This window comes from Colletotrichum truncatum (genome assembly GCF_014235925.2).
Source record: "Colletotrichum truncatum strain CMES1059 chromosome Unknown Contig_0015, whole genome shotgun sequence".
Lineage (NCBI taxonomy): Eukaryota > Fungi > Ascomycota > Sordariomycetes > Glomerellales > Glomerellaceae > Colletotrichum > Colletotrichum truncatum.
In genome coordinates, this window is record NW_027222412.1 from 99305 (window position 1) to 118683 (window position 19379).

Consider the following 19379-nt stretch of genomic DNA (forward strand, 5'->3'; position numbering starts at 1 on the left):
TCCAAAACTAAACCTGGGGAAATGCGGCGAACTGCGAACTATTCTGCGCGGCGTGTGAGTAGATCAGAGCCAGGGCTTTGTCTTGGTTGCCACTGACTGGGGGGTTTACGGTCCGTGCAGTTCCGTTCCGTCTTTCTTTGTGTTCCCCTGGTCGCCTCTGAAATTGTCCATTCTACACTACATACTCATGTATACTATTTTGTTTCAACATGGCAAAAGACGTCCCAGAGATTGTTGCTGGCGAGTGTCTTCAACTAAGGAACCTAATGCCTGAAGAAGCTCAAATGTCGTGATATTCTGATAATGACCAATCATGATGTCAATTGGCCATCCAAGACAATGGGTCGTAGATAAGGATGTTAATCATGTCTAACTGTAAGGGTACAAGCAACCCTTGAGCGACATTCTATCTATGCTATTCAAGCCTGGCAGAATTGCCTCGTCTGACTTTGCAAGTTCGCCATCTAGCTTCTGATGCCACATTATGACCATGGCCGCGATCAGCCGAAAGACTATGGGCAGATGTTTCCTCCTGCGACACCTGATGCGAGTAACCTATGGCATGGGGAATTTGCTAGTTGGTAACCCTCGGTTATGGTAGAGATAAGACAAGACAAAGAAGGGGGGGCCAGAACCACCCAAGAAGCGCAAGGCGACGCCGTGCAGAGATAAGGAACTGCACCAAACAAGTCAAGGAGGGGATCCCGGGAGATAGAGGCGCTGACGGAGCCTCGTCTAATTGGCCCAACCGCTTGCCGAGACTCGGAGATACTGAAGTTCACCACGGTAAGGCGGACGGAAGGGATGCGTTTCTCCCGGTTCACACAGTTGTCCTAAGTCTATCGCCGGCGGACTCCGCCTACGAGGCAGCTCTGTCTACCGAGGGGTTCACCGGTTTGACGTCTTGGACTTGTACCGGCTCGAGTGGTGCATTACCGTCTCTATCCGCGTGGGTTAATTCCGGGGGCTGTCAGAGGCAGCTTTACTGCGTCATCGCTCACATCCGCCCAACCCATGACTTTGCTGCTTTGAAATCCCTGGCAGCATGGTATTATAGTTTTCATTGATTTTTCAAAGAGGGCGTGTACACAGGGAGCGATCAAGTATAGATCTTCTTATACCATTAAGTTTCTAGCTTCAACTCGCAACGCCCGCATCTACGAAAGGATATCTAGCCACTCCCCTATTTCAGGCCTGTCCTCACTTCCAATCTATCCGTCTTTTTGGACCGGAATATCCCCCCTGTAGCCTTTTCTATGGCCTGATCAACTCCGTCTCCCAAGATACGCCGAACTACCTACTGCCTCACGTTACGCCGCAAACCCGGAATTCATAATTACTGAGATCGAGACAGCCCGCTACGGCGAGACGACTCGACGAACACTCCTCTGGTTGTATTTGCAGTCAATAAAAAAAAAGGTCCCGTCGTTTCCATCATTGTCGTATTCGTAATCATCACCGCCGCTATCGATAGTCATCCCTCATCCCACGCACCACGTCCTGCTGCGACGCGAACCTTGCTTGATGATAATTGTGCAGTTGTTGTCGCCCAAACTCTCGCACCAGACCCAAGTGTCCCTTGTGCTGCTTCTTGAGGCACCCGGCGAGCTCTGCTTCCGTCCGCGTTCCGCATTGGCACATGTTGGGGGTCCCCGAGAACTTTGCTCGCTCTCCCGGGGCCGTGAACATGATGCTGATTCTTCGGACGTTCTTCCAATTGGCGGCAGCGTATTCCCTCTCGCCCCGTTGCCCAAGAGCCAGCTTGGCCAAGTTCCAGTCCGTGTCTCCGTTGCGGCTCTCATATCGCCGTGCTGCCATGTTCTCCGTGCCCCGTTTCTGCTCGATGGAGGCAATCGTGCACGACGCCCCATCCTTTCCGGACCGCCTGCAGTTGCACCGGTCCGGGTTGACCTCGGTATCTTCGTCAATATCCACCGTCACCAGGGCCAGTCTCCTGGTTGCCCGGTTCTGGGTATATAGGACAATCATCGGCTTCGGTGGCCGCCGGTGTACGGTTCCGGTCGTGTTCCCGCCGATGCTCACCGTAAGTGTGTGAGCCTCGCTGTTTCCTGAGCTGTTGTTGGATGGCGACAGCGACGGTGTCGTGGAAACGTTGCTTGACACGCTGAAGGTTCGGTCTGGATGAGTATTGAGGGTGGAAATAGACGGCCGTCTGGCAGCGGACTGCCATGACCCCGGGAACAAGCTGGAGGATCGAGGACTAGATGGCGAAGACGCCATTCCCGTTTGCCGATTACCAACGGGAGGAGAGCCTGAACCCTGTGTGCTTCCAGACCCTACAGGCCGTCGTGGTATAGACATGGGTGGCCGGTTGCCCAAGGGGCTCAAACCGCCGAGCGTAGAAGCTGATGATACCGAAGGGTTACGCGACGAAGGTCCTGCTGGGGACCCGAAACCGTTCCACATGGGTGTCGTTTCCGTGGGGCTTGCCGTAAGGTTGTCGGGGGAACCCCAAAGGCTACGGATAGTGCTTTGCCTCGAAGTCGATGATGTTGCAGGTAAAGAGTTCTCCCTCACAACTGCTTCGTTGTTGGTCACGAGTTGGCCGTCGAGCTGCTTCGGAATCCAAAACTGAACACAAGCGTCTTCCACAAAGGGCTCATCCCTTCCAGAGACGACGAAACTGACCATGGCGTTATACCTAATAAAAAATAAAATGTTATTTGCCGACAGGCAGGAGTTGGAATAGGTGTTATACTTACTGGCAATAGTTATCAAAGACTTTGAACCCCGTCACGGCCTGCTGGAATTTGACAAGGTCTTTGATACTCAAGAAAGATAGTCTGGCGATTCGCTCATCTTTCCGTAGAATCATGTCTAACGCCCCGGACCCCAGCATGGAAGGCACTGCGTACAGTGGATTCAGAACGACAGTGGTGATGTCGAAATCGATGGTTTCGGCTGGGTATGGTCAGCGTGCTTCTTTCATCCCGACCGCAGCTTTCACGTACCTTGGCGACGTGCAGCCCTCGAACTCCCCTGTTCGACACCAGAGATGTTTATTCTGAAACGTCTGCCTTCTGCACCCATTCGTCGAAGCACCTGGAGTTTTCTCTGGACGTTGGCGGTGGATCCTTGTAGTTGACTAGTGACACATGTGTTAGTAGAAAAACCACCATTCTTCAAGGATGAAACGTACATGTCGAGAACTTGCTCCATTAGAGCATCTTTGGTTACCACATCTACCAGTGGCGTCTCCTCTGTTTCGGGCCAGATTTCGAGCATATCTGGCGTCAGGCCTGCCAGGCTGGGTTGTACGAGGTCCACCTTAAATCGTCCACATTGCGCAGAGAGGCCCTACGACTGTGAGTACTGCACACCATATAAGCTATTCAAAAGGAGCTGGCTTACATCCTCAAGCTCTTGAACATACGACGGCCAATGCGATACCCCGGGGATAGCCTGGTTGAGTTGCTGTGACTCGCGTATATGCTGCTTCAGCCAGATACACTTCAGAAGACTTATATACTGCCCCAAGGGGGGTATCTTGTCTTCGACCAGAATGCCAACAGGTATGAAATGGACGGTTGACTTGTCATAGTGAAGCACAAAGGCATCGGTCATCTCCTGGAGGGTAGGCTCTGGATCTTCTGCAGGCCGGTTCATCCATGCTCTTTGGAGGCCCTCCTTCAACACTGGCGGTATGTTAAGAGTGTGCACTTCCCTGTGCGCTTGCCGGTCCAAGGCCTGCTCAAGATCTGGGACTAGAACCCCAATCAGGCGATGTAGGTCTCCATGCACTGCTTCTATGCGCTTGGCGAGGTCCTGGTGGACTTTGTGAATGTCCTCTCGCACACGACATAAAAGGTCACTGAGAGAGTCATTAGAATCAATAGCAGCTTTCAAGCAAGCGGAACTCACATCTCAAATGGCTTTAGCACGTGAAGAATCTTGGAGTTGTGAAGGGCTATTCTCGCCCGGAGCCGATCCGCAGCCGGTGCGACGAGGACGTTGAATTCGATATTTTTCACAGGACCGCTACTCAGTCGATAACGGTGGTTTTTGTTGAGAAGTTCGACGCAGTCGTTAATCGTATCAAGGTAATCCCCGATGATCTCTCCCAGCGACGACGGATCCCATCGCAGTGACTTTGTAAATGAGCCATCCCTGCGAAGAGACTGATCTGCCTGGATCACAACACGGCTAAGAATATCAAGGCTTTGGGCCAGACCTCTAACGTCGCGACCAAACTCAGCATATTGCCTGGCTGGGATGTAGTCAGTTGATGTTGGAGTCTAAAACGATGGAATTGCATGAGACAGTTGGATTCAGCCTTGATGCCGCGCCTCTTAAGCGGAAGGCTGAATCGACGTTCTTTAAGCGGTGAAATGAGCCCATTAGCCCGATAACGGGCTTATTCCAAGGTCGATACGCACTAGACGCGACCAGTGATGAAGGATGATGAGCAGATGGGAAATGCGTGGAACATACTTGCGTTATAATCATTATCCCAACCGAACTTGTATAGGTCCCAACAGACCTTACTTATATTGACGATATCACCGACCTGGATAGGCCCTGCCATTGGGGGAGTTGAAATAGAACGAGAAGAAGTCTCTCTGTCTAGTACGCCCTACAAGATTGGCATTCGATGCGCGTTGCTGTCAAAAGGCGCGAGCAGAGTCGATTACAACGACAAATAGAAACTTCCAAAAGTGGGCTCCGTGTCTGCGACTGCGAAGCAGATGGAGGGGAATGAGGTCAGATTTCAAGGAAAGCCTGGCCACAGGGTGTGCATACAACTTTGAACATAAGGTGCGCCACCCGATTCGTGATAGTTGTGCGACAGAGCGACAGGTGTGGCCGCCACGTAAGGTTGGCCCCAAGGACTTGTGACTTGAAGAGTCAAGAACAGATTTAGGGTGGAGGACTTTCTGATCGAAGCATCAAAGGAGGAGGGGGAAGAGGAAATGGAGAAAAAGCAGCATCGGCAGCAACAAGGCGAGGGGAAGAGGCACGCTGCAAGACGAAAGTGAGGCTGATGGGCAAGGCCACCTTAGTAGTTTGCCTAATGGGACGGAACTTGAGTGCGTTCGGTCAGTCAGAACTGAAATGGAGAAACGAGATGGTGTGGACAGCAGTGCAGGCAGGCATCAGCAGGGGGGAGGGGACAAGACATGTCGCCGCGCCTCTCCAGCAAAACATAACGCCCCGATTTGGGTTGCTTGTTTGCAGGGTTGGTGAAGGCAGAAGGGCTGAGAGTCCCAGTCTGGGCGAGACTGGGCAGCTGAGCAACTCTTGAGATGTTGTAGGCTTGGCCAAAGAGCGAGGTTATGTTATCGCTGGATTCATAACTCGGCGGCGTCCACCGCTCAAGCTGAAGAATGCAAACGCTTCCAAGCTTGAGCTCGTCAGGTCGGCGGCGCAGGCTGGCGTGTGCCGGATTGCCAGGGAGCGAGAGCTCAGGGTTAATCAAGTAATGGAAGGTTGTCACGCGGTCTCAGCTACCCGAGACACCCTCACGAAGACAACCAATCCGAACTGATCTCAATTCGTGGCATGCGGTGTAATACGCACTCCGTCCATGCATGGCACGCGAGTGTGCGGCGTAAGATTGCAAGCTCAAGATAAGGTGCAGATATGGGGGCTGTGTCTTGGAACACGTACTTGAGATGAACTAGACTGGCTATAAGCTTGCTCTGCCACACGGGATAAAAGCATCCGCGCCCCCTCGGGAAAATGAGATGCGAAAGGACTTGCTGACTTTTTTGATGACTGTTGGCCTTTTAAATCATTATTTCTTGTATGACAGATGCCAAAGGTGACTTTAGAGAGCAAGTTAAGTGTATAATGTACTACTGTATACCTTCTAGTCTGGTATTCGGCTTACATGTAAACTGGCAAACATGACAAAAATATCACCCGCCTATATCAACACTTCCAGGCCGCTTAAAACCCATACAAACTCTAGGTAATGGTTCTTAAACCAATCGATAAGTTTTCTCTCTTTTTGAACATTTTTCATCCATTATTTTGCTTCACAAATAGTCTTAAAAATGCATGAGAGGGCCGGGTGACTAGACTCGGTTAACTGATTATAAATATAATAGTAAAAGTGCATGCTTCACTGCAAACAGGAAGCCTGGATAGATGCATGTCGATGCCGTCCACTCATAAGACAGCACGAAAGCCCTGTCTGATCTGTACTCAAGTGTCATGAAATGCTGGTGGTGGTGGCAGTGAGTCCCCTTCAATCCTGGGGTAAGAAAACCGTAAAGGTGTCACCACAAGTTTACCAAGGCCTCTTCCCATTCGTGCTCGCTTCATCAATCCTATCAACTTGCGTCTCCTGAGACCAGACTATCACTAGACCGGACACTGCTTAACAGTTACCTGCAGAGACTAGAGCCTCGGCAACGCGTCCCCAGTTCCAGGAAGCGCGCAATCAAGAAGTGTGACGCCCACTTGGCGACTTCTTCCCTTGCAGCATGATCATGCAACATTGAGTTTGCGAGGCAGATTTACAGGTGAGGCTGTCATTGACCAAGTGACTCTACTCAGGCACTTCCCGGCCCAGTGGCTTTTCTCGGCACGCATGCATGCGGCTGCGGCACCCTTAAGCCAAGTCTGCCCTGCCTTGTGTATCGGTCTGTCGCCTCTTGGTGCGCGCCCCAGGTGTCAAGGTGTTTTCCTAAAATCACGTTTGGATGGCATGCCAGCTCGTCACACGGGCTGTGGTAGACATGGTATGCCATACTTAATCATGGAGCCACCCCTTACAGCCTGGGCTGCTATGAATTTTGTAAGAGTGCGGTTTTGATCCTCCAATCCGGAGCTGTCTACAGTTTTCCCAGCTTCTTGTCGCCTCTTTGCTTTAAAGAAGATTCCTAGCATGAATGATTTTCCCAGTTCGGCGGGCATCTATGAAGAGCCCCATAACGTCGACGATCGTGCAAGTAGCTGTGACATAGATGTGGTAATCGGTGGCATCGAAGGCAAGGGCATCGTCACTCACGCTCCCAAGGAGGGATTCCGATTAGGATACTTCGATGTCTTCTGCTTGGTCGTTAATCGCATGATAGGTAAGTGCATGTTTTTACTACGGTCGCGCAATGAGGAAAGAGCATGGCTCTTAAATATTATAAGCGTTGCTAATACTCCGAGATAGGTACTGGAATATTCATGTCCCCTAAGCGAGTGATCGAAGGCACTGGAAGCGTCGGCGCAACGTTACTCTTCTGGCTTGCTGGGTTCATCTACTGCCTTTGCGGCACTCATGTTTATATCGAATACGGCCTGAACGTCCCTCGTTACAAAATAGAAGGTGTTGAACAGTCTGTTCCTCGAAGCGGTAAGATAGGCTCATGTTAAGACTAGTCAACTTTGCATGATTTGCTGACTACCGTACAAAGGTGGCGACCTGGTATACCTACAATACGTGTATCGCAGGCCCGCTTACCGCAAAAACACCCTTCTTTTGTCAACATGTATCTTCGGTATAACGTTCATCATTCTCGGGAATATGGCTGGTAACTGTATTCATTTTGCAATGCGAGTCCTCGAAGCAGCAGGCCAAACAAGCCTGGAAGCAAGCCCGGACGCAAGCCTGGACGCAAGCCCGGACAAGAGACCAAACGAAGGCCCGAACGAAGCCTCGGTCCGCGGCATCGCTATTGCCGTAGCGATTTTTGCATGCTTCATCCATGCAACGAGCAGAAGATTCGGAATTCTGTTGAACAACTTTTTGGCCATTATAAAGATCATGATTATGCTTTTTATCATCGTCACTGCTATTGTCGTTGGTGCGGGAGGGTTTCCCGAAACCACCCGCAACTATATTGGCGAGAACACCTCACCAAAAACCTCTTTTCAGGGCGGGTCTTCAGAAGCGAATGGGTACGCTCAGGCGTTTCTTGCCATCATCTTCACCTTTTCCGGATTCGAGCAGCCTAATTATGTCCTTGGAGAAATCAGTCGGCCGAGGAAGAAGTTCCCTATTGCGATGGGAACTGGTGTCGGGACAGTTGTAGTCTTGTACTTGGCCGTCAACATATGCTATGTAAGTCAAGATCTACTGTATTTGGCATCACATGGGAAAAGGTTTAACGCAGTTTCAGATGGTTGTCGTACCCAAAGAAGTCCAAATGGACCAGAATGTTGCCCTGGAATTCTTCAAACGCACATACGGAAGTACAGGACCTGGGCCTCGAATCTTCAACGCATTTCTCGCCATCTCATCCATGGGCAATATCATTGTCATGGTATGTTTTGTTCTGAACATTTAACACGACCAAGGTTGATCAGAAGACGCTGATATAAATCCAGACGTATACGGCTGCCCGAGTAAAACAAGAAATTGCCAAAGAGGTAGAAGAATACCCGCCATTAGACATCTACTAAACGAATGCTAACACTTTCATAGGGCATCCTCCCCTGGCCCAAGTTCTTTGCACAAAACACAGACATGAGCCTGGGACGGCTTGTCCGCTGGTTTCAAAAGAAAGGCTGGTTCAAGTCGCTCCTCCAACTGCGATGGTTTTCTCCTGAACACCATAGCGAGAAGACACCTGTTGGCGCTTTGGTCCTTCATCTCGTCAGCTGCATCATTCTCATCTTTGCGACCATCGGAGTTAAAGCTGAAGTGGCATACACCGTACTAACATCCCTGAGTGCCTATGTTGTCAACGCCTTCATCGGAACCTTCCTTGGCCTGGGCATACTGATCCTGCGGTTCCGTGGCCCGCCTGTCACGACGGCTGACGATGGAGCGTCGCAACACAGCAATACTGCACCGCTGCCGTCATGGGCCGACATGACTGGGAAGCATTTCAACCCATATCTGTCGGTTTTCTGTGCGGTTATCTACACATGCGGGGGCTTGTATCCGATCATCACCAACTGGATCCCCCCTTCACTTACCGTCGATTTGACCGTCAAACCTTGGTGGCTCGTCCCGACTGTGTCATGGATCATAATCGCCCTTAGCATCGCATGGTTCGTCGGCTTTGTTCTGGTAGCTCGTTATATTGAAAAGAAAGACCACCGCGTCTTCGTCGTGGAAAAGAAACCAGAATTCGAGGCCGCAGATGGCAGCAGTCGGACCTCAGAGGCAGGAAAGCAAGGGGCTGACCTTATCCAAGTCCATGAGACGGTATACCTGAGCTGGGTAGGCAGGGAAGCGCTTCGATCAAGGCGACCGGTGTTTGATGAACAGAGGGAGGCCGACGGTTGTATGTCTGAGGTTACGGCGTCTCCTTATGCCGGCACTGACTTTGCCGCATTCATGTCCAACCAAGGCGCCGCAACAGGAAGAGGAGACCCTAGATACTGAAAGGAGACTTGAAGGAAAAAATCATGTGCTGGTTGACTTTGTTATTAGAATATTTCGTCATAAGCGCCTTAAAAAGGCTGTAATCTTTATTACTCGTGTACGTAGTGGTATCTAGGCGGGCATTAAACGCAAATCTGCTATTTTCATCGTAAAACCTTCCTTTTTTATCGTGGCACCCATTAAACCCATCATGGCTCTTGCTCGACAATGTTGTTGAGACGTGGTTGGAGTTGAGCAAGGGCCGAGCGGTCCTGTCCATCAGGCTCATAGGACCGGAAGACCTCTCCGCGCATCAGCCTGCGTGGCGCCCGTCGTCCGGTAAAGAGCTCGAACTGGGCAAAGCCCTGTTCTGGTAACAGGTCCAGACCATCCATCGTCACCCAACCTCGATGAGAGACTTGTCGTGCCTGGTTGAGTATCGGTGTGTCGAGGGTCTTATAACCCAGCTCGACGAGACAACCGCCGGTTGGACTTCCGAGCCACGCTTGTGGAGCCAGGAAGTTGGGCGCAGGCACATCGCCGATGCTATGTGTCGGGATGCAGGATACGATCATGGTCGGTAGTCGGAAGTCTTCAGGCCATGACTCATTGAGATTCCTGATGATGTGAAACCTGGTTTCCACGTCCGCATTTGCGCTTAGCAGTGGCAGGTCATGCCGCTTCAACAGTCGTGTGAAGTGGCTGACCATCTTTTCAGCATTCGCGATCGTCCTGTTGTATACTACGATGTTCTTGACGCCAAGCTGCAACATGCTATAGGTCGCAGCACGAGCCATACCACCCGCACCGATGATGAGACCACAGCTTGTCGGCCGTACGGCGTTGGCAGGAGAGAGTCCCCTCCTTAGGCAAGCCCTGATGCCGATCCAGTCGGTGTTTTCTCCGTAAAGTGCTCGCACAGGTCCAGCACGATTCCTGCAGTTGAACAGCTTCTCATCTTCTGGGATAGTACCATCGGGGTTCAGCCGCCGGACGGGGACGAGGGTGTTGACGGCACCGATGGCTTGAGCGTGACGGCTCAACGAGTGCGTGAGGGTAATGATTTCCACCTTGAAAGGCAAGCCAACACTGGCACCTGCAAAGTAGGGATCTTCGATAAGTTCTCTGAGGCCGTTTAACGACGGCGTTGAGAACGGCCGGTACACATGTGGAATGCCGCAAGCCTTGAGCGCGGCGTTGTGCATAGCTGGCGACAGACTGTAGGAGACGTGAGCACCAAAGACATAGATCTTCATGGGATCAAACAAGAAGGAGCTGTAAAGCGCCTGTGTCGCTTGCACGGCTGTCAAGCACGGCTGCTGGTGGTTGTGACTTGCTGCCATTGGCTCTGGGACTACGCTTGTCAGAACATGATTCATGGCCGCCGAATGTCTGCCGCGAGGACCAGAGTTGTAAGCAATAAGAGGAACTTTGTGGCCCGGAGATGCTTCCACCAGAGCCTTTAGGTGGTTCACATCAAAGTTGTCCTTAATCGAGGTCACAGGTTTAATGAGTCGAACAAGGTCGCACCCTAATCGGCGGGCTCTGTGATAATGAGACACCCAGAACGAGTCACCCCAGGAAGGAGAGTCGACGGCAGGCGTTAGATGCCCAATTATTTTTGAGCGCCTTTTCATCGATATGATGTGAAGCAGTTGGTAATCGTTGAGGCGGAGGTCGACAGTCAGGTACTCGGGCGAGAGCCGAAGGCCATGAAGGATGTAATCCATGTACACCGTCTCCGAGGAGTCTGGAAGAACGACATGGTATATGAGGGGGATCACGGTGCTCCTTCGTATTGAACCAATGATTCTCGCAATATCCGCTGCCCGTTCAGAGTCCAGGGTCGTCCCGCCCGAGATGCCGTCGACAACGATCTCAATGGCATCGGCACCAGTTTCTAGTTCCTCAATGTCGATCTCATTGTTAAGAAGGCTCGACAACGATACCGAAATGGCGTATGTAAACCGACGGTCCTCAGTCGGTATAGATGCCAGCGGAAAGGCAGACTCGATGAAAGGAATAGAGCCTTTGGGCATAATAAGACTAAGAAATTTGAGGAAATGTCTCTCTGCTCTCTTGAGCGTCAAGTACGGCGCCGGTGGTTTCTGACCACCTGCATGCGCCTCTATCCTCGCTGCCTCAGTCTCAATCCACGGGTCCGCTGTTTCGGAAACATTGAAGAACTCGAGGTTGCTGCATGTTCGAAATATTGTGCTACTGGCGGCGAGGAGGTTCCTAGCCTTGTCCTCATCTTCGATCTTTAGGTGCTCTTGGATGGCTTTGACGTCGCGAACAATGTGCACAACAGGGTTTGTCCGACAAAAGTCTCTCAAGAGGGTTTGTACACCACGCTCCATCCAACTGCAAACGATCAGACAGCCTCTGGAGTTCTGTTCGAGAAGGTCACGCAGGACATCTGTCTGGCGACGGTGACATTCGGCGGGGCCGTGAGCCCGTTTGTATGCAAAGCTGGTCAAGCCAGTGGCTTGCTGGAAGGCCTTTTCGCAATCGGTGGCTCTTCGTGCCATGGCGGTAGAGGCGATTATAGCAAGGGTCGACTTACCGGCACCACGAATGCCGGCGAGGACAATGGAGGCGTCGGCGGGGAAGGGTGGAATCTCGTTCGGCAGATGGGTTACTGGTGTCGCGGGCCTCGTTACTGGAGTCTCGGGTCTCGAGCAAGCAGCCATAGAGTACCTACTGCTGCTGCTCGTCCTAGGACTCTGAGGCTCTCTCGGGGATGCATTATAGGCATTGCGACTGTCAACGCGAATAAACTTTGTGGGATTTTCCAGTTGGTGGTGGTTTTCAACGTCGTCGTCGTCGTCCATGGACGCGGTCACAAAGGACCGTTTCACTCCGGCCGTCGCCATGGCTCCTCAGCCTCGACCTCGACCCTCGACCTCGAACTGGCCGTGACAGTCCCAGTTGGCTTTGGTGAGAAGCCCAGGATACATGCGCAAGCGGCAGTGTCAAGTTGAGAGAGGGAGAGAGAGCGAGAGAGGGCGTGCAGGTGATTGTGTCTGTTGGCTAGCAATGTGTTTCCTCCCGCGCCACTTGACTATGTGGTCCTAACAAGGTCAGGCTCTCCAAGGAGTCAAGTCAGTCCCGTTAAGGCGCATCCAATGTCAACTGAGGCGGCAGAATTGTCAGGTGTGAAGGTACCGTTCCCCATTTCCGACGGTCGGGGCTGGACCATTGCCCCTCTCCCTTAGCTGGAGCATGAAGAGGTACTCTGTTGAACATTTATCCCAGAGGTCTCGAGTTAGTGAGTTACTTTCTCCGCCAAGTTTAGTACCCATTCCGAGACCACCGTCTCAAAGTAGGACCCCAATGAAAAGACAAACCAGGAAATCCCAACCGCTTTCTTATTCAACTCTTGCAGAGTTGACTGTTAAAGCAAAGCCTATGTTTCTCTTCATAGAGTCTATCCGATGGCAAACTAACACTAACTAGCCATCAGTAAAGCCTGCAAACGGACCCCATGACCGGGGTCTCTATGTAAACGAGTCATCCCAGAGCTTGAACCGTGCTCCATCAAAAACACCAAAGTATCTCACTAACACCCCGCAACTGGATTTCTTTGTACATGGCCTTTTGGAGCCAATGAATGCCACTGGGATTCCAGCTGACCTTTGTCCCCAAGCCCGAGATCAGACTGAACAAACAATCTTTTGAGACAGCGCCGTGACTATCCGACTTGAGCCTACCCCAGGATTTCCCCACCTCCAGCGAGTGCGAGGGAAATCTTGGAGAAGCAAAGACGTCAATCTTCGCCGCTGTCGTCGTTGTTACTGCTGCTGCTACTGCTGCTGTTGCTGCCCCTGCTCTGTCATCTCACCCTGCAGAGTTGCAACATTCAGCCGCCATCTCATCATCCTCCTCCAGTCGCTCAAACCGTCCCTTGCAGGCGCGCCCTTCCCTCTCACGCAGCTCTCATCGAAGTCTTTGCCATCGTTCACGCCCTCATGCCGTCCTCAACGGTGTGAGCCACAGGAGCTGCGCTGCCGCCCGAGGCATCAAACTGCAGGATGCCCTCCAAGAGAAAAGTCCACGATGCCGAGACCGATGTCACTTCGATCACTGCCCCCAAGCGCCAGCGAGTATCTCGAGCTTGCGACCAATGTAGAAGGCAAGCAACACTTTATTCGCACTTCGTTCCCATCTTGCTTTTGCTCTCGGATTTTTTTGTTGTTCGTTTGCTGCCCACAGCGAAGGTTGTAGGCCTCTTGTTAAGGGACTTGTCCTCGCTCCCTGATGATCCGGGCCCGAAGACATCTTAGGCTGATGACATCCTTGCCCTACGTTGCTGTCTTGTCCTTACCCATTTTGTCCGTCTCTTGTCGGCTCCTCACCATGGGGGATGTTGTTCCCATCTTGCTCTACTCGCCATTTTGTCGTACGCCCGGCTAGATGCTAACTAAAGTTACAGTGCCCGAGAGAAATGCGATGGCGTTCAGCCTCAATGTTTCTCCTGCGTAACCCTGTCGAGGCAATGCACATATAATGTCGCCCCGAAGAAGCGCGGCGTACAGACCGGTCTTATTCGGACGCTGGAGCTTGCCCTCGTCTGGCTCTTTGACCAAGTCCCTGGTACGGAAGAAAAGCTGGCTGAGTTGCTGGCCCGCGAAGGCGATGGTGGACAGTCTCTTCTACTAGACAAAGACAGCGACGCTGGCAATCGACTTCACAAAAGGTGGAGGAGATGTCGAGTCCATAAAGACATTGACCGACTCCTATCTGGCAAAGACGGCATAAGCCCTCGCCAGGACACCTCAGGGGATGAAACCGACGCAGAGGCGGACAGCCGCAATAAACAAAAAGACTCAACACCCAAAGACGGCGGGGATGTTTCCCCAAAACCAAACGCCACCGAACGAGCGTCAGACGCGACCTCGAAAGAACCCAATCCCAGACATCGGCATGACTCTGGGTCCCGACGACAGTTCAAACTTCCAAGGAATTTTCCTCGGCTACTTGATGTCTATTACTCATATACCCACAGTTGGCTTCCAATACTGAATTCCAAGGAAGTCCTCGATACCATCGCGGCCTCATACCCGCCAGACGGTCTCGATATCGACCCAGAAGACTCGAATGGGAGTGCGGCCCATGCTGAACTCTGGTGTGCCCTTGCTGTCGGAGCTTTCCAGGATGCAGCGTCATCCCATGTCTCTACAGATCGGCCCAGTTTTGTATTTGCAGCTGCGCGGAGTCTAATCCCCATGGAAACTGATATGGCACTGGGACATGTAAAAGCTCTACTGGTGTTATCGCTGGTAAAGTTGGGCCAGGACAACGCAGCTGCCGCCTCATTACTCATTGGCCTGGCCGTCAGAGGGGCCATGGCTTTGACAGATAGACGCTCTCGAAATAGGGATCGCAACTCAACACCAGGGCAATCAGCCCCTTTAACCCTCGAAGCGAACCCGACTGCGTTGGATCGCGTATTAATGGCCTGTCTCGTGCTTGATACTATAGTGTCCCTGGGACTTGGTCAAACACCACATATGAGAACTAGCGATATGAAAGACAAACCAACAGACGAAAACGGACCAGAGGAATGGGCTCATTGGGTACCTCGAATTGGGTTTGGGTCCGAGGAGGTCGAAGGCGCCGCCCACCCTGCACAGTCTCTAAGTTCTTTCAACCAGCTTTACCAGTTCTTCCGGACGCTTAACCAGAGCGTTGAGTCGGGGACCGCAACACAGCGGATAGGTGCAGCGGACCTGGTTCAAGTGCTTGATCCTCGTTTCTCATTTTGCAACTCCGTTGTGTTCGGAGCATCGACGATACCCAAACTCCCTTCGGCCTTTTTGATTCAGGCCACCTTCCTTGGCGCTACGTTGACTTTAATGGCTGATGCGCGGGTCTCGCTTATATGGAGTTTAATGGAAGTTTTGGAAAATTCCATAGCCAACTTTGGCGCGGCTGGCGTTTCACCGCTTCTTGTCACGTACATGAGCATCGCTAATACCAAGAGTTGCGTGAAGGCTTTGCGAGACGATGATAAAGCTAGATGGAACTCCATAATGGGGGATTTGGTGTCCGTCTGGCAAGATCGGACGACAAACATGGACTTGTCTCCCCTGGATATTGAGCCGGGCGGCAAAACATCTATCCAGGCTGAGCAATCAGCCGCTCAGTTCTCACAACCTGCTACACGCCAGACCCCCCATTATACACAGTTCCCGATAAACACAGATTCTTACCACTCCAATGGCGGTGGTTTCTTACAAACAGCTTCCTCAGCTAGTCCTTCGACAGCGAGAACACTCCCCTTCACCCCTGGAAGTCAGCTGGACGCGTTCCCTTCAGGATTTATGGGGCCATTGTCCTCCTCCACCCAAGCACCCTACCTGATGGGACAAGGGGCTCATGGTGTGGATTACGACGCCATTATGGACGAGCTCGCTTCCATAGACTGTACAGATAGCATGGAGGCAGACCCGCAGTTTATGGCCAATCTTGGTTTTGCCCCAGGATCAGACTTGACGGACATGCTGCGGAGTGAATTCGGGGGGATGTGAGAAGAGTTAATGTATTACGACCTTTTTTAGTAGAAATGAACAATTATCCAAAGCTACAAAACGTACCACTGTAGTGATCCGGTCTTTGGTTCTGAGTCTGATGTGAACGCCCACGTATATAAGCCCCGTGGCAATTATGTTCATCCATGCCAAGGGTATCGATCTGGAGAAGAACGGACACGCTAGCCCTTTTCGTGTGTTATTACTGGAGATTACAACAGGCTTGTCTCTCCTGAGGATCGCCTTGCTGTCTCGTCAGCAGCTATGGAGGGGCAACTAGTGCTTCCGGGAATTGATTTGAGATTCAACTCCGCGGGAAAGCCGAAAGCGAACAACGAACGGAAGTACAATCACCAGGCAGAAAGAACGGTAGCTGGAAAAAAGCAACAGAGAAAGGGGGAGAGTAAATAAAAAATGGTGGCTCGGCATTTGATCTCTGAACTCTTCAGTCAACCACAAATGATGATGTACAATTGCACGAATATACACAATATTTTGATGTCATCAACCGGTGATGTTAAACATTCTAGACACCTTTTCTTGTATTTGACCGTGAATCTCGCAGAAACAAAAAAGGGTAAACAGAATCCTGTTTCGTACTTGATAATAAGTCTGTTAAAAATGGTTACGTCTGTGCCTGTTCAGCACTTGTAAGTAAGTATGGTAATAAAAACTACAGTTCCCGTTCATTCCGGTGAGATTACACAATCAAATCACTAAGAGAAGGCTTGACTAGAACATTTCTCATTGCTTTACCTATGCAATGGATGAGTTATCACGTTGGGAGTTTGGCATGTATTGACCGGGTATACTCAACTCCCCCTGCTCGAGCAGCCAACTCATTCGGCCCTTGTTTTGCTTGCCCCAATCTCCCCCGTGGGCAAAGACCCATCTGACGGGTGGAAGGCTGGGGTGTCATACGCCTTTGTCTGGATTGCTGTCATTTCTAGAGGCTGGAACCCAACGAGTTGGCGTTTTCTCGGCTTCCACGTGCAATGTGAGACAGTTGAAATCAAATGCACCGTCGATGAGAGGATAAACATTCAACCACAGACCCCGGTCTGGGCATGGGTTCTCCAGAGTTTAGGGGGCTAGAGAGAGGGTCTAGCACGGAAATAGGCGTTAGTGCCGTGGATCACTGCGGAGAATACGTCCTCTACCGGTGTCCACGACGCTATGGAGACGAGTCAGTGCCCCCCCAGGTGCAGATTTTGCTCCGGTTCGGAGCCACGCTTTCACAGGATATGACTCCAACTAAGGGGGGAGAAGCGTTCACCCCATAGTCAACCATCTGTAATTCAATGCGCAAAGGGCGTTGTCAGAGTCTATTACCCCGGATCCCATTCGTCCCCCCCAGAGGCGTTTCCTGTGCGCGTGAATTGAGCAGCCTCCGCACGTAAGCCCCCCAGACTTACCCCAGACGAACCGACAGGCTGGCTGTCAGTGTTTACCAACGTGGAGGGAGGGAGCCCTGAACACAGATATAACAAAGGCAAACCCTGGACCCCTTTGATCAGAGTCTTCTTTTTCTTCTTCAGACTGCTCAACCCCAAACCTGAATTTGGAGTTCCCCAGTCCCAAAGGCCCGAGCAAAACATCATCCCCAAAGAGACCCATTACAACCAGCACAATGGCTCTCCTCACTCTCGTCGAGGACCGCCCGACGCCCAAGGCCGTCTACAACTGGCGCGTCTACATGTGCGCCATTATTGCTTCTTTTGCCAGTTGCACCATTGGCTATGATTCAGCCTTTATCGGAACTACGCTTGCTCTGAAGTCCTTCACCGATGAGTTCCAGTTCGCGAGCTACAGCACCAGCGGATTGGCTCTTCTCAAGTCCAACATCGTCTCTGTCTACCAGGCCGGTGCCTTCTTCGGCAGCTTGTTCGCCTATGTCAGCAGTTACTTCCTCGGCCGCAAGAAGAGTTTGATTGTCTTCAGTCTTGTCTTCATGCTTGGCGCCGGCATGATGCTCGGCGCCAACAGAGAGCGTGGTCTCGGTCTCATTCTCGGTGGCAGAGTTCTCGCTGGTATCGGTGTGGGCGGCTGCTCTAACATGACGCCCATCTACATCTCTGAGCTTTCCCCGCCTGCCGTTCGTGGACGTCTTGTCGGCATCTACGAGTTGGGATGGCAGATTGGCGGTCTCGTTGGTTTCTGGATCAACTACGGTGTCGACTCCACGATGGCTCCCAGTCACTCTCAATGGCTCATCCCATTCGCCGTTCAGCTCATTCCTGCTGGTCTGTTGCTTGTTGGAGCTCTCTGGATCCCTGAGTCGCCCCGTTGGCTGTTCTCCAAGGACAGAAAAGAGGAGGCCATGAAGGTCCTTTGCTGGATGAGGTATGTCTGAAGAATTATGAAAATGAAAAACACTTTTTTGCTGTAGAATATGAGCTAATACGCTTCCCCAAACAGAAACCTGGACGCCAACGACAAGTACATGGTCGAAGAAGTCAGCTACATCACTGCGGACCTTGAGCGATACAGACGGGAAGTCGGCGCTGGATTCTGGAAGCCTTTTGCCGCTCTCAAGCAAAGCAAGGTTCAGTGGCGCTTCTTCCTCGGTGGCATGGTAAGCATTTCTGTCAAAAAAAAAAAAGTCATCAACGATCGTGGCTGATTCCTGTATAGCTTTTCTTGTGGCAAAACGGCTCTGGCATCAACGCCATCAACTACTACAGCCCCACGGTTTTCAAGAGTATCGGTATCACTGGTACCAACACGAGTTTCCTCACCACCGGTATCTTTGGCGTTGTCAAGACGGTTGTTACCTTCATCTGGATTCTGTGGCTTATTGACCACCTTGGCCGCCGCAACCTGCTCCTGATCGGTGCCATTGGCGGATCCCTCTGCATGTGGTACATTGGAGGCTACCTTGCTCTCAACCCGGCTGCTGGTAACAACGGCGGCGGTCTTTCTTCCGGAGGCATTTCCGCCATGGTCTTCTTCTACCTGTGGACAGTGTAAGTTGCGAAAAAAAGAAAAAACGATCCCACCCTCTTGAAACTGGAAGAATATGCCGGCTGACTTGGGAAATGCCAGATTTTACACTCCTTCTTGGAACGGTACCCCGTGGGTTATCAACTCTGAGATGTTCGACCAGAACACTAGGTATGTTGCAAAGACGAACGCTTTGGATGCCCAGGCCATTTTGGACTAACAATGTCTCTAGATCTCTGGGTCAAGCAAGCGCTGCTGCCAACAACTGGTTCTGGAACTTTATCATTTCCCGTTTCACCCCTCAGATGTTCAACGCCTGGGGTTACGGAGTCTACTTCTTCTTCGCCTCCCTCATGATCTTGTCGGCCATCTTCGTCTTCTTCCTCGTGCCTGAGACGAAGGCTGTGCCATTGGAGATGATGGATCGTCTCTTTGAGGTTAAGCCCGTCTGGCGCGCTAACAAGATCGTCCTCGACGAGTTGGCGGAAGACCAGAGCTTGAGGCAGAACGACTCCGACGGGGTCGCTTATGGAGAGAAGTCCGACGAGGGAGAAGTCAGCCAGGTAGAGAGGAAGATTAGCGTCTAACGAATTGGGGCATGATTTACTAATATGAATTAAGGGCGTTTGAAT

At 51.6% G+C, this 19379-nt stretch overlaps 5 protein-coding genes across 5 annotated transcripts; 3 read left to right on the forward strand and 2 right to left on the reverse strand.

Annotated features, from left to right (window-relative positions):
* Positions 1-1464: 1464 nt before the first annotated feature.
* Positions 1465-4546, reverse strand: CTRU02_215309 (uncharacterized protein; the record flags this gene model as incomplete). Its single annotated transcript, XM_036731503.1, has 7 exons — positions 1465-2662; positions 2724-2922; positions 2973-3106; positions 3161-3318; positions 3373-3832; positions 3883-4228; positions 4453-4546. The coding sequence occupies 7 exons, from the start codon at positions 4544-4546 to the stop codon at positions 1465-1467; spliced, it is 2589 nt and encodes an 862-aa protein (XP_036576711.1).
* A 2307-nt stretch (positions 4547-6853) lies between these two features.
* Positions 6854-9292, forward strand: CTRU02_215310 (high affinity methionine permease; the record flags this gene model as incomplete). Its single annotated transcript, XM_036731504.1, has 6 exons — positions 6854-7043; positions 7130-7312; positions 7374-8020; positions 8079-8222; positions 8287-8328; positions 8384-9292. The coding sequence occupies 6 exons, from the start codon at positions 6854-6856 to the stop codon at positions 9290-9292; spliced, it is 2115 nt and encodes a 704-aa protein (XP_036576712.1).
* A 188-nt stretch (positions 9293-9480) lies between these two features.
* Positions 9481-12147, reverse strand: CTRU02_215311 (quinate pathway repressor protein; the record flags this gene model as incomplete). The annotated part of the gene is made up of 1 exon (XM_036731505.1): positions 9481-12147. One exon carries the CDS (start codon positions 12145-12147, stop codon positions 9481-9483), a length of 2667 nt encoding a protein of 888 aa, XP_036576713.1.
* A 1158-nt stretch (positions 12148-13305) lies between these two features.
* CTRU02_215312 (quinic acid utilization activator) lies at positions 13306-15804 on the forward strand (the record flags this gene model as incomplete). The annotated part of the gene is made up of 2 exons (XM_036731506.1): positions 13306-13424; positions 13707-15804. The coding sequence occupies 2 exons, from the start codon at positions 13306-13308 to the stop codon at positions 15802-15804; spliced, it is 2217 nt and encodes a 738-aa protein (XP_036576714.1).
* A 1630-nt stretch (positions 15805-17434) lies between these two features.
* Positions 17435-19377, forward strand: CTRU02_215313 (quinate permease; the record flags this gene model as incomplete). The annotated part of the gene is made up of 6 exons (XM_036731507.2): positions 17435-18147; positions 18223-18379; positions 18439-18770; positions 18850-18918; positions 18980-19310; positions 19369-19377. The coding sequence occupies 6 exons, from the start codon at positions 17435-17437 to the stop codon at positions 19375-19377; spliced, it is 1611 nt and encodes a 536-aa protein (XP_036576715.2).
* Positions 19378-19379: the final 2 nt, after the last annotated feature.